Source organism: Garra rufa, chromosome 1, assembly GCF_049309525.1.
Source record: "Garra rufa chromosome 1, GarRuf1.0, whole genome shotgun sequence".
Classification (NCBI taxonomy): Eukaryota; Metazoa; Chordata; class Actinopteri; order Cypriniformes; family Cyprinidae; genus Garra; species Garra rufa.
The window spans coordinates 30102669-30117502 of NC_133361.1; the positions used below are offsets into that span (position 1 = coordinate 30102669).

A 14834-nucleotide genomic window follows, 5' to 3' on the forward strand; every position below is an offset into this window, starting at 1 on the left:
ATCATTTGTAGAGGCCTGATTGTACATGCTGGAAAACCAGCTAAAAGAGCATTGCAGTAGTCCAGCCTGGAGATGACCAGGGCCTGGACAAGGAGTTGTGCAGCGTGCTCTGTTAGGAAGGGCCTAATCTTTCTGATGTTGTGTAGTGCAAACCTGCAAGATCGAGCAGTTTTGGCTATGTGGTCTTTGAAAGTCAATTGGTCATCAAAGATTACTCCCAGATTTCTGGCTGAAGTCGATGGGGTAATGGTTGATGAACCTAACTGGATGGAGAAGTCACGATGTAAGGATGGATTGGCAGGAAAGACATTGACCACTCACTGAAAATAGCAGATAGCAGAGACTGAAACTGAAAGAAAACTGGAACCGCTCTGGCGTAACTGCTGTCAACGCAAATTTTGTTATACATTTTCTTAGAAAATATCTAATACATTTTCTTAAAAAGGACTTACCAGGACTTGTCAGCCTTGCAAGATGCTAAGGCCTAAGTGGACTACTGGAAAGGCCACTTTTTTCAGCCCGTCAGACGCAAGGCTGACTGAAGACAGAAAACAAGGGTGGTCATTCATGATGACTGGTAATCAAATTAAAACAGACAAAAGATTATCTTAGACTTTGTACCTTAAACCAGTCATGGAGAAGCATCTCATCCAGACTGAGTCTCTTCTTTGGCTTGGGCTGCAGGCAATCACAAATCATCTGGCAGCATTCTGGGCAAAAAGACGAGAAAGACATTTGATTCTAAACTTATACTTTACACCTGCTCTCTGAAGCTACTGGTCCTTTTTGTATGATTTGGAGTTTTTTGTTGTTTGATCTCACCTTTTGACAAGCCAGGTCTGGTCCAGAGGTTCACACTGATCATGTGCCGGTCGTAGAGTGTAGGACATTCCCCACACAGCATTTCATACAGCATGAACCCTAGTGTCCACACTGTCGTCGGTTTAGCGTGGTATTTGCCCTTCATGTTGAACTCGGGTGGACAGTACACTCTTGTGCCTGCAGGAAAAATGTCTGTTTAATACACAATCACAGCATGCTGAGTAAATATAGGACATGTTTCCGGGAATTAAAGTGGCTATGTGCAACTTTTTCCCCAAAATAAATGTAACAATAGCCTTTTTATTTGACCATTTATGACTCAAACATCTCCTGATGAGCATACTGACACCTTGTCAGCTCACAGTGGGTGCACCTATAAACCTGTATCCTATTTTTCCTATTTTCTGTTGGGTCGGATTTTTAGCGCGCTGTCTGCGGATGTGACGTCAAGCACGTTCATGTTAAACGTTTCAGATCACTCTGACACCACCGCTAGTCAGCAATTAGCCTATTAATGCAAACAAACTTAGTTTCTCAAACAATATATGTATTTGACTGTTCTTACCTCTGTAAACATAATGTTGACTTCTTTGCAGCGGATGACTTGTGAAGTTTGCACGTATGAGCACGCGCTGCGAGAGCGAGCAGAAAGGAAGAGCAGTTCCGTTTTTTGGCCACAGGTGTCAGTCGTGAGTTTAAAATTCAGAAAATTGCATATAGCCCCTTTAATTAACAGAGCAGTTCATAACACATACCTTGGAAGACTTTGAAGGCAGATTTCTTCATGAGTGCTCCGCACCCAAAGTCAATTAATTTGACCTCCATGGTGTCTTGGTTCACCAGCACGTTCTCCAGTTTTATATCACGATGGAAGACGCCACGCTCACAGCAAGATTTAGCAGCATCAATGGCTTGCCGCATAATATTTTGTGCCGTCCCCTCATCAAGAGTTCCTCCTTGCAGAAACACAAAACTAAACAAGTCCATGCAAGGCATGGGCCGCTCTAAAACCATCACGTAGTGGTCTATGTCATCCACCCAGTCAAGCAGCTTAATGATCTGGGGAACAGTGGGACCCTTATTGACCTTGAGCATCAGGCCAATCTCAATGGGGAGACGTTTGGGATGACCAGGCTAAAAGAAAAGAAAATGTGATGCTTAGAGGGAGGTGGTTTCCCAAATAATGACTTAGTTCACAAATCAAAACAGTTTACCAACTGAAAACTCATTTGTGTCTGTGATTTAACATTAATATAAGATGTTATGAATTAAAAACCGTGACTAAGAGGCAGAGTGCAGTCTACTCACCACTTTCATAGATGGCATGCCTGGTACCTTCACTGAATATTTCACAGCCACCTAATCAACAAAACAAAGCAATAACAATTAGCACATGCAGATATTTGATATTACTCCAGTCATGTATTCTGAACAGATATGCAAAGATTTTAAGAAAAAAAAATCGATACCTTAAGTCCATCGCTGCAGTGAGTCCCTTCATAAACGCTGCCACGTCCTCCTTCACCCAGCTTGCGGCCGATTTTATACTGCTTGCGAGTGTGGCCTATTAACAGACAAACAATTGTGGTTAGTATAAAAATGCAATTTTATATTATAATGTGTATATATAATGATTTATAATAACATTTTCTAATTCTCAGATTTCTAATTCTTACCCTTGTCCAGGATGTTCTGCACAAGCTATTCCTCATCAGAGGGGAGAACTTAAGGAGCCGGAGCTATAATATGAATCAAATAGAAAAATATTATGAATAAAATATTGCATACTTGTATTAGAACGGTTCTTCATTTAGGAGAAATTTTACTTGACATCCTATATAGTGTTTTCCTGTAATTGTAGAATTATTAATTTATCATGCATCATCATTCATGTTAATGTGATTGTACCATCGCTATGTTTTCCCGACTCTTTCCCGTATTTCCCCTCAGCCTTGTCCAGCTCATGTGTTCCAGTGCTGAGGCAAAAGTGAAGAGAGGGCCACTTCCAGAAGTGCTTCTTGTTCTTTTTCGCCTCTCTCCCTCCATCAGTTTTAAAAGCACCATCGGGCGCCTCATCAGGCTTATTCAGATGATGGTTCTCCGACATGATGGGGGTGTCTTTGGATTGTACGCAGAGTTTGTGTACACTCTGGCCTATTAAGAGACAAACAATCGTGGTTATGAAACTCAACTTTATATATGTATTTGATTTATTTTATCATTTAAAATAACACTTCTCATATATTATATAAAATAATTATCATATTTCTTATTCTTACAAGGAAAATAAAATAAATTAATAAAATATTACATAAATTATTGTGGTTTTGAATTTTTATCCTGGAAATTCAACTTCTCTACACAATGTAAATCAGTTTGTTTCTGGTTATGACATCTAATGAAGTTCAGATTCTCAGATAATGTTCAGATCAAAATCTTTTGATTCAGTTTCTGATATTTAAACTATTAGTGCCAAATGTTTGGTGTGATCATGACAACAGTGTTTTTGCTTTTATAATTCAAAATAAGACAAGTTCCTGTAGAATCAGTCATTTATCAATATTTGCATTATCATGACATGTTGATGTGATTGTACCATCGCTATGTCCTGAGGACTCTCCTGTAATTCTTCTCAGCCTTGTCCAGGTTATATGTTCCAGTTTTGAGGGAAGGAAAGTGAACAGAAGGCCACTTCCAGAAGTGTTTTTTTTTTTCTTATTCTTTTTCTCCTCTCTCCCTGCCTCCTTTCTCCCTCCATCAGTCTCAACAGCACCAACAGGTGTCTTATCAGGCAGATTAGGATGGTGGTTCTCTGACATGAAAGGCAGGTCTTTGGGTTGTACACAGGGTTCATGTACCTATTACCAGACAAACAACTGCGATTAGGAAATTCAATTTTATATATGTATTTTATTTGTTTATAATTCATAATAACATTTTAAAATTCTCATACATTTCTTATTCTTACCCTTGTCCAGGAAATAAATTGGAATCGGAGTGCAAATCATTTTGATAGAATACTGTCATCAACAACGCCATTTGAAGTTAAACGCAGACGTTTAAACGGACAGGCTATGGATGAAAACTGCTTTGATTACTACTTTTAAAGCATAAATTTGATTTAAACAATAGGTCTGCATAATATTCACATATGCTGTTGATAGGGGACACATTGTATTAGCCCTACAGTTACAGCATGAAATAATATTTAAACCTATAGTCACCTTGGAATTATAAGGTTCTATCTGCGTTCCGAGTGGTTTTGAGATATTGAGCTTCAAAGTTTTTGCATTCTATATAGCAAAAATGATATGGGGAACAAGTCTCTTTCCTACATGAGAATGACAGAGACCCTAAATGTATTCTAAATGTACAATATCAAAATCCTCTTAAATTTTTAAATGGGGATTTTGGGAACAGGTCAAATGCAGATAGAACCTTCTAATTCTAAAAAGTCATTTTCTGCTTGGAATCAGGGGCGGACTGGCCATCGGGAGAACCGAGACAATTCCCGGTGGCCTGGCAGCCCATTTGGCCCACTGTCATTTTTTGTATTTATATTTTATTTCCATATATATTGTTGTTGTTGTTGTTTCTGTTGCCTGCCGAATGTACTAAAGTGATTATTTCCAAATTCGCCATTCAATAATAATACTCTAATAAAACGTAATCCGGTTCGTCTTGACTGAAAACGCAATTCGCCACGCGCACGCTCCGCCCATCCGCCAAAAGAATGCAAGACTCGAGAATGGAGAGCCCAGGGGCCCGTTTCAGAAAGGAGGTTAAGTGAAAACTCTGAGTATGTCAACCCTGAAATAAGGGAAACTCTGGGTTTTCCGTTTCAGAATGGGAGGTTTAACAAACCTGAGAAACCAGGGTAAGTCAAGCCTGTTTCTGAAAGAGAGGTAACTTATTCTCAAGAGTCAGTTATCTTGGTAACTTACTCTGTGAATCAAACCTGGTCAGGAGCAGGTTTTCTTCTGTAAACCCAGAGTTTCTTTCGGTCTCCTCCCCCTTTTTAAAGTGTAAGTGATGTTTAAATACATCATTCATTCATTTATGCTTCAAAAATGCTTTTCTTAGTGAGTGTTTTGGAATGTAAATTTAGTGCATTTTACTTAAAACAAGAAAAATAATCTTAATGCAAATGGAAACAAGATTATTTTTCTTACCCAATTGGCAGATAATATGCAAAATAAGAAAAATACACTTACAAAGATTAAATAAACACCTTTTAAAAAAATAAAATTATTGAAATAAAGTGCAAAACAGTAATTTTACAGAGATTTTCATTAAAGGTTTTACAGAAAGAAAAAAAACATTATTTTACAGATTTTTTCCTTGTTTCAATTAGGATATATTACTTTAATTTTATGGTTTTTGTTTGGCAGCCGTAGCTGCCAGTCGTTTAACAGTTTTGTTTTGTTTTTGTTTTTTACAGTGTAAAACCCCTATTTGACAGATTTTACCTAGATTATTACAATGAAAGCACTAAATGTTCTACAGAGAAACACTGTTATTTTACAAATCATTACAATAAAAAAACCTTCAATAAAGTGTCAAAGCATGCTCAAGGTGAAAAATAAACAGTTTTATTTAAAAGACAAAATACAAAGTCTGCACAAATGCCATATTAAATTTACATTTAAGCTCTTTTTTTTTAAGAAATACAGCACAATTACATTTAAAATACTGTGATGATGAAGAACATGGAACAGTTTAATAAAAAAAAATTATTAAGTATATAAGACAACTTCATGTCCAGAGAAAATATTTCCTGATAATTCACTCACCCCCATGTAATCCAAGATGTTCATGTCTTTCTTTCTTCAAGTCAAAAACAAATTAAAGTTTTTGAGGAAAACATTCCAGGATTTTTCTCCATATAGTGGACTTCAATGAGAGCCAATGGGTTGAAGGTTCAAATTTCAGTTTCAATACAGCTTTCAAAGGGCTTTACAAGTTGCAGTGACCCTTATTCCTGGGCTGGGATCATGTAGAGTTTTTTGAAGCTGCATTGAAACTGAAATTTGGCCTGTTAGCTCCCATTGAAATATGGAGAAAAATCCTGGAATTCCTCAAAAACCTTTTTGACAGAAAAAAGAAAGACATTTTTCTTAGATGTATCTTGATTTAAGAATTAAATTAATTTGTTAAATTAATTTATTGCACATATTTTCATAATGCAGACACTGTCAAAGTGCCAAAAAAAAAAAAAAAAAAAAAAAAAAAATATATATATATATATATATATATATATATATATAATTTTTTTTTTTTTTTTTTTTTTTGGCACTTTGACATGTAAGGGATAATGTACAGGCAGCCGGTAGTTATCGCAGAAATAAGCCCCGACAGTGTGATCAGGACCCGACGCAAAGCGGAGGGTCTTGTATCACACTGAAGGGGCTTATTTCTGCGATAACTACCGGCTGCCTGTACATTATCCCGCTTATTACACGGCTACTTGCCACATAAGGAAAAAAACTGGACATGAATATGAATTTGAAACCTTTTATTGGCATATTTGTTTTAAATTAACATTTTTATCCTTCCGCGAAACGATATAGTACCACGTGACTAACATTCAAACTATGTACGTTAGTAAGACAATTTAAATAGATTAATGTCGAAATTTTCCATTGTTAATTGTGGTTGTCCAGTGTTTGTCACAAGATGGCGCCAAACGGTAATCTTTGTTGGCATGGAGGGATTTTAAACATACAAGTAGTACCGGCTATGCGTTATTACTTTGGAGCGGTGATTATTTGAAAAGAACGAACCTGCAAATGTCTCAACTGACCAATCAGAATCAAGCATTCCAAAGAGCCGTGTAATAAATATATATAACCACCACCACAGCCATCTTTTTTTTCCTAAATGCACAAATGCAACTTTTATTCTTTTTCATGTTGGATTTTAACATTCTTCCAGTACTTCCATCTCCTCTTCATCTGAGCCTTCTTGCTGTTGGCTGAGTAGGCGTCAAATGTTCATTTCATTACTCTAATTAAGAAATGCAACTGTTTGGATTAGAGAACATTTAATTATGTGAAAAGAGCATTAGACTATGTGGAAAAAGCTGCTGCAAATTGAAATAGACACAGAATTATATTTTAATGTCAAATATTAGTAAAGTCATGTAGCCTACACCCATCAACCCTTTATGCTTAAAGCTTTACCTGGTTGAATTATGTTTTTATACTTTATGTTTAGCTGTTTCATTCTTATTTATTTTATTTTATTTTATTTTATTTTTTTGCCTGTGGGATACCATGAAAATGAATAGTTCATTAACTTATTGTTCTGTCAGTTTTTACCTTTGATATTCTAATTATTAATAATTAAATTATTATATTCTTAATTATTAAGAATTAAAGTTAAGCATTGGCTCGAAGTATGCAGAGGTCTTTTTGGCGGGAGCTGTTGCCATGGTGAATCATAATTTCGGAGCTCCATTGATCAGGGCTTTTCATAGTCATGGTGCAAGCACTAAACTCAGAGTTAACCTACTCAGAGTGGATTGAACTAACTTAGTTCAGCTGTTCTGAAACCAAAAACTCAGAGTTTCCCATCTCAGGGTAAGTCAATTCAGAGTTCAAGTTTAAACTCAGAGTTGGTTGAACCTCCTTATTGAAACAGGCCCCGGCGGAACGTGCGAACTGTTGACGTTGACAGCAGCGGGGATTGATAGAAATGGAAAGAAAATAGTGCAGATTAAAACTGAGTGTTTTTTGTGATGTAAATTAATCAAGCTTTGAAACACATATTTTTTTCACGTAAAAACGCACAGTTTTGAGGCACCGGAAACTAACCGTGACTACTTTCTTGAAAAACTTCCAGCGGCCAGAACTCTGACCAGGGAGGTGACCACAGAGTGGGTCAGTGTGTATACACTATAGTGCTGGTAAGGATTGCATACAACTTCATGTCTTAAATGGGCGAACTATCCCTTTAATCTACTAGTTCGCTTTATAACTTGATTTAACTCAACAATAGTGAGTTTGTCAATTCTCAGAGGAAAAAAGAGAATGACGAGCTGTTTTGTTTTTCTTATCAGAATTGTGAGCTTTAATCTTGGAATTGTAAGAATACAGTCAAAATTGAAATATAAATATATTTTTATTCTTTATATCTTTTATTATTATTCTTTTATTCTGGCCACAAAACAAAAAAACAAACAAAAAAAAAAATCTATAAAAGTAGTGTCTGCCTTGATGTGAATGACGTGAGATGCTGTAATACCAATGTTGTCTGATATACGATTATCTACATCACAATATGTAGCATTATTTTATGATTTTCCAATAGTTTAAATGGCTGTTATTCATTCATTCGTTTTTTGCAGTGAGTTGTTTCCATTGAAACTTGTGCATTTTTGCTATTTCATCAAGCCCTAACTTTTTCATAAAAACACAGTTTTTAGAAAGATACATGGCACATGAGCCACCATATTGTCCACCTGAGCCTAGTGCTTTGACCCTGATGAGTGCTGCTTGCAGCCATATTTATATATTTAAAATTGTAATGTGCACCCTTTGTTGACCCTCTTTGACCTGTATAATTTCTCTACAAATTAAAGGGCCCATATCCTTGACCTGAATGCTAATTAATGCTTCAGAATGGAGAGCCTGAGTCATCAATTCAGATATTTTTATTATCATGCTTTTTGAACTAATATGTTGAAATTCCCTATTAACTGTTTATTGTCTAATAATTGTTTTTATTGGCTCCAATAAAAAAGTACAATATATAGCCTACACCAAGCCTTGCGTGAGCTTAAATGTATTCAGTTTGCTCCTCTGTTTCCTTCTGCGAATGCCAGAAATTTAATTTCTGTCTGAATAATTAAATAATCTCTGCTCATTAATTCATTTGGGAAATTATGTGTTAATTATGCAGCCGGGGAGCACCACACCAAGTTCTAGGCCTTATTATATTCATATCCATGTGCTAATGACTGAATCACTGATTGATTAACAAGACATAACTACTGAACTGTAATAATAGAGGAATTCTGTTTAGTTCATGCTTTATTTTTCATGGATCAGTTCTCTGTTGTGCCATATAACAAGCCAAAAATCAATCTCATCTTTCTTGTCGTTCCACAAAGGATCAACAGCGGTCTTGTGAATTGATTAGTCTGCTGAGCATTAGGAAAAATATGTCCATTTTAGAGCTTTTTGCACATTGATGCAGTTCTTGTCTCATTGCAGGGGAGTCAGAGAAGGGTTCTGAGTCATACAAGGCCATTCACCCAGTCGAGAAGGGATCAATGATATGAGAATAAGCGCATGGAAGACTCATGCTTTTAGCTGCTATGGGACCACAGGATATGGAGAAAGGCAAGCATAACATTTCCTCAAGTAATGCTTTAAATACTGATACATCAGATCGGTCTTTTTGCTCGAACTAATTGTGTTGTGATGTCATGTCATGTTTGCGCTTGGTGAACTGAAGGGAATTAATTATGGAAAAGACAAGTGCTTGGATCAATGATTTATGTAACAGAGTTTATCCCATGGGGGCTATTAGAGCTACTCAATCTTTCGCACAGACTAATTATTAAAAAATGAATGTAGATAGAACAATGTATTCTTTTATGAGCCCCTGCAACCTATGTAGTAATTTTTTTTTAGTGCCATTTGGAAAACAAAAAAACAAATCGGAGTGATGAAGCTTTTTCTAAGAAGTGATATTTAGATATATATTCTGCTATCTAGAGCACATGTACACATATCTTCTTATCTTTAAAAGATGCAAACACTTTACCTGACCTGAATAAGATATTTCACATAAAAGACGTTTACATTTAGTCCACAAGACAAAATAATAGTTGAATTTATAAAAATGACTCTATTCAAAAGTTACCTGTTACCTGAATAATCCACAGCTGTTTTTTTGTTTAGTGATTTTGTTCATGAGTCCCTTGTTTGTCCTGAACAGTTTCAGAGTATTTGAACTCTTTCCAACAATGACTGTATGATTTTGAGATCCATCTTTTCACACTGAAGACAACTGAGGAACTCATATGCAACTATTACAGAAGGTTCAAACAAACACTGATCCTCTAGAGGGAAACGTAAGGATTGGGGGTGAAAACTTTTTTTGGATTTGAAGTTCAGGGTAAATCTAACTTATTTTGTCTTATGGGAAACATGTAAGTGTCTTCTGTAGCTTCTGAAAGGCAGTACTAAATAAAAAAAAAATAAAAATGTACACATTTTCATTCTGTTCAAAAGTTTACACCCCTGGATCTTAATGCATGGTTTTCCTTCATGAGCATCAGTGAGCGTTTGAACCTTCTGTAATAGTTGCATATGAGTCCCTCAGTTGTCCTCAGTGTGAAAAGATGGATCTCAAATCATACAGTCATTGTTGGAAAGGGTTCAAACCAATGTTGTTTTCGTCAACGACGACGATGACGAAATCATTTCGTTGACGCCACTTTTGTTCATGACGATAACGAGACGATGACGAGGTAAAAAATGGCTCGTTGATGACTAAAACATGACGAGACGTGTGTGAGTTTTCGTTGACGAGAAGATAATAGACGAAAATGTTAGTGGGTGGTCCGTCAGGCGTTTAAAATGCATGACATTTCTGCTTATTGTGCATGCCAATTACAACCTAAAAAGTATCTGCCGCTATGGCAAGCCGTTTAGCATTCTATCCTTGTTTGGTTACGCTCAACACCTGGTGTGCAGCGCACAACGTGCTCAACACGTCACATTGTTGGCACTCAGACAGACAGATGATTAACCATGATGGGTGGTCGCAAACGGCGAGAGAACCTATGGGTGTATTTCAAATATGTCTTTTATGTCTTAAACCATTCCTTCATTATTGTAATTATTGGTGAAAATAGTCGATCCGGAAGCTCACAATGTGTTGAACTATAGATCTGCTATTTTCACAACTTATAAGTGACACTACCCAACAGCAAAATACTTACTGACCTACATTAATTTGTTAAAAGACTACTTTTTCCCCTTTTTTTGACTAAAACCTTTTTGACTTTTCGTCGACTAAAATTGGACTAAAACTATCACATATAGAAGTGACTAAAATTGGACTAAAACTAATAAGCATTTTAGTCCAAAAGACTAAGACTAAGACAAAATCTAAGATGGTTGTCAAAAACAACACTGGTTCAAACACACAAAAATCCTGAAAAACCAAAGAATCTGTGGGATCTGAAGGGTTCTTCTGAAGAACAGTGGGCAGTTTAACTGTTCAGGACAAACAAGGGACTCATGAACAACTATCACTAAAACACACACACACACACACACACACACACACACACACACACACACACACACATGTTGGGTTTACATGTTTTATGGGGACATTCCATAGGCGTAATGGTTTTTATACTGTACAAACCGTACTTTCTATCGCCCTACACCTAAACCTAGCCCTCACAGGAGATTGTGCACACTTTTACTTCATCAAAAAAACTCATTGTGCATGATTTATAAGCCTGTTTCCTCATGGGGACCTGAGAAATGTCCCCACAAGGTCAAAATCTACTGGTATTCCTATCCTTGTGGGGACATTTGGTCCCCACAACGTGATGAATACCAGGTACACACACACACACACACACACACACACACAGAAAGAGAGCTGTGGATCATTCAGGTAACAACACCGTATTAAAGGTGCCATAGAATGGAAAACTGAATTTACCTTGGCGTAGTTAAATAATAACAGTTCAGTACATGGACATGACATACCATGAGTCTCAAACACCATCGTTTCCTCCTTCTTATATAAATCTAGTATTTGCAAAAGACCACCGAAAAATAGGTCAATTCCAACATAACACCGACTGTTACGAAACTTTCACGAGATCGTTAATAGTTACGCCTCCAACATTTGCATTGGCCAATCATTGGTAACATCAGCACATCAGTTAAACAAGGCGAGTCACTCAAGGGACACGGTTAGCTTAATGCTAGCGCTAGCCTGTTACATTGCAACACATAGGATTTCACTTACCACATAAACAGAGAGATGCCTGCGCTGATGATGGTGAATGATGGAGAAATAACTGCCTGATAATGGCAAATGATTTACAGATCTTGAGAATCACTGACAAGCAGCTCAACTTGTGTGGTAAGTACTTGTGTCTCTGCATTGTAACTTTACACAGAGCACATGCATCACAGTAATGAGACTAAAATGTCGGCGATTCAAAATGGCAGATTCAACAAACCGCATATTAAAAGCGGCTAAAGCTCCTAATTAAATATATATTTTTATCCATGTGCGAGCAATTGAGCTCTGTGAAACAGCCAATCAGAACAGAGCTAATTAATATTCATGAAGCTTCCAAATAAGGCAAAAACAAAGCATTTCATTCTAGGGGCAAATCCTAGGGTTGTAAATGGACCTGTAAAACCGTTTCTGGAGATTTTTTTGCCCTTTCCTATGCCATATACCTTCTATGTAGATATCAGATAACAATTTAAACAATTTCTCTCAATGCATTCTATGGCACCTTTAAGAATCAAGTGTATGTAAACTTTTGAATGGGGTCATTTTTATAAATTCAACTATTATTTTCTCTTGTGGACTACGTGTAAACCTATTTTATGTGAAATATCTTATTCAGGTCAGTGCTAAATAAAAAATAACATGCATTTTGTATGATCCCTCTTATTTTGGTAAAATAATGAACGATTTTACAGATTCTGCAGAAACTGTAAGTGTGAATTATCAATGTTTATTAATAGATTTTTAAAATTAATTATAGTATAATATTTTTTTATTATTTGTTTGGATTTAGATAACATATTTACATAACATAAATACCAATGCAACAACATAAGCACAGTATAGAGTCTTAAAATATATAATTGCATTTGTATTTTAGGAAGGTTTTTTTTTTCAAGGGGTCATTAAAAGTTTAAATATCAAGTACGAATAAAAGTGAAAACTATTCAGTAATATCACTGGTATTATTTGATGTGTTTTCTTATTTTAGATTTTAGGTTAATGTGACTTTACAAATGTATAAAGTATAAGTGTGAAATAAGCTTTTAAATAAGTAAAATATGGTTTGTGAGCAAAGCAAATATAAGCTGTGTGTGCTGAAGGCTGGTCAATATTGCTCACAGGCATTTTGCAACATCGTGAGTGAAAGCTAAACGAAAAAAAATCAAGCTGCTCCTGTGGATTCACTGTTCAGCTTCCAAACTACTCCAAATGCCCACCTTTGTCATTCACATATGAGTGTGTTATAAAAATGGACATTTGTTGGGGTCTGTAGGGGTGCTATTCAGATGGGCAACGTGAAGTTGCCAATGCATTTTTGCACACAAATGAAATAGCCACACTGGAAGCCATTTATTCAGTTCTGTTGAGTGGGAAATGGAGCCAGTTTCTACTGTGTTGATTTTCATTCAGTTTCACGTATGAACAATGAACGGAGCATGTACTGTAAGGCTTTCACATGAGAGTGGACTGATACCCAAGAAGAAATCATTAGAGTGCCACTTCAGAAAGAATAAAATGCAATCTCTGACGCACTGCTTTTTCTACTGGCCTTCACCCAAACCTTGACCATGTGGTGGCAGTCAGAGTTGCTCCTCCTCCTCCTCAAGATACAGCCATTATGCAGTCCCTCTTGGGAATGACCACTTGGTATTTAAAGGTTATCAATTATGCTGCTCTTGTAGAGCCACTGTATGATCTGCTAAGGAAAGAGGAATGACTTTTACTTGTGTTAAAAAAAAGATGTCTGATTGCTGGGTGCTCTGCCTTGGTTACAAATGACTATGTCAGTGGTGCAGTAGCTACTTATACAACTGCAGAAAGAGAGCTTCTGCCTTTATGTCATGTATCCTATCAGACTGTGAAAGAAACAATAAAAGAGCAATAAAAAAACACTCAGAAAATAAACTTTTTACGTTGTTGCTAGATGTGCAGCTAAACTTATATAACCTGTGCGTTCGTGATTTCACCATCGCTGCTCTCTAGTACTTGCTGTGGCAGAGTGAATGAAGACACTTGATGTGACATTTAAATGTGATTAAATGAAACATAAAATAAATATTAAAATGAATGAGATAAGATATGTGACCCGGGACCCAGGGGAGTTGCTAGACCTAAAGCTCTACTGGGGCACAGGCCCCCATTACTCGTTAATTCAGTTGTTACATGTAGTTTAGTGTCTTTATTTTGGGGTTATCAATGTAAATTATAACTCAAATTTGAGATTGTACTGGGGCACAGCATATTTTTACTGGGGCACGTGCCCCAGTAAAAAGGGTCTAGCAACGCCCCTGCCGGGACCCCAGATATTTGTAGCAATAGCCAAATATACATTGTATGGGTCAAAATGATCATGTTTTTTTTAATTAGGATATTAAGATCATGTTTCATAAAGATATTTTCTACATTTCCTACCGTAACCATATAAAAACGTAATTTTTGATTAGTAATATGCATTGCTAAGAACTTCATTTGGACAACTTTAAAGGCGATTTTCACAGTATTTTGATTTTTTTTTTGCACCCTCAGATTCCAGATTTTTAAATAGTTGTATCTCGGCCAAATATTGTCCTGTCCCAACAAACCACACATAAATGGAAAGCTATTTATTCAGCTATCAGATGATATATAAATCTCAATTTTGAGAGTTCAGGGTCACATATATATGGTGCTAAAGAGATGGAGACTGTAGTGGCTTTTTGTGAGCCTCATGACTGATGGACCTCAAATGCATTTAAAGCACCGCTGTGAGGGGAGATGGTCATTCTTATTTAATATTTATGTTCAGACCTTGAGCATGAGATGGTGGAATAGGGTGAGCTGAGGTCTTCAAAGCTTCATTCAGGAAAACCTTGACCGCATGATGTTCTTACGAATGTACTCTTTATATTCATGTTGGTTTGAAAAACCTGTATATAATTTTATATAAGACAAAAGTCTTATGGGACAAAAAGCATGACAGTGGTGCCATTCTTGTCATAAAAATGCTTCTTGCACGTACTGTTGCA

At 36.4% G+C, this 14834-nt stretch overlaps 1 protein-coding gene across 1 annotated transcript; it reads right to left on the reverse strand.

The window, feature by feature from the left end:
- Positions 1 to 514: 514 nt before the first annotated feature.
- Positions 515 to 2929, reverse strand: LOC141300633 (serine/threonine-protein kinase pim-2-like). The gene is made up of 7 exons (XM_073830963.1): positions 2731 to 2929; positions 2292 to 2386; positions 2131 to 2181; positions 1578 to 1956; positions 823 to 999; positions 622 to 710; positions 515 to 538 (listed from the first exon to the last, which is right to left on the reverse strand). The coding sequence occupies exons 1-7, from the start codon at positions 2927 to 2929 to the stop codon at positions 515 to 517; spliced, it is 1014 nt and encodes a 337-aa protein (XP_073687064.1).
- Between the last annotated feature and the right edge of the window lie 11905 nt (positions 2930 to 14834).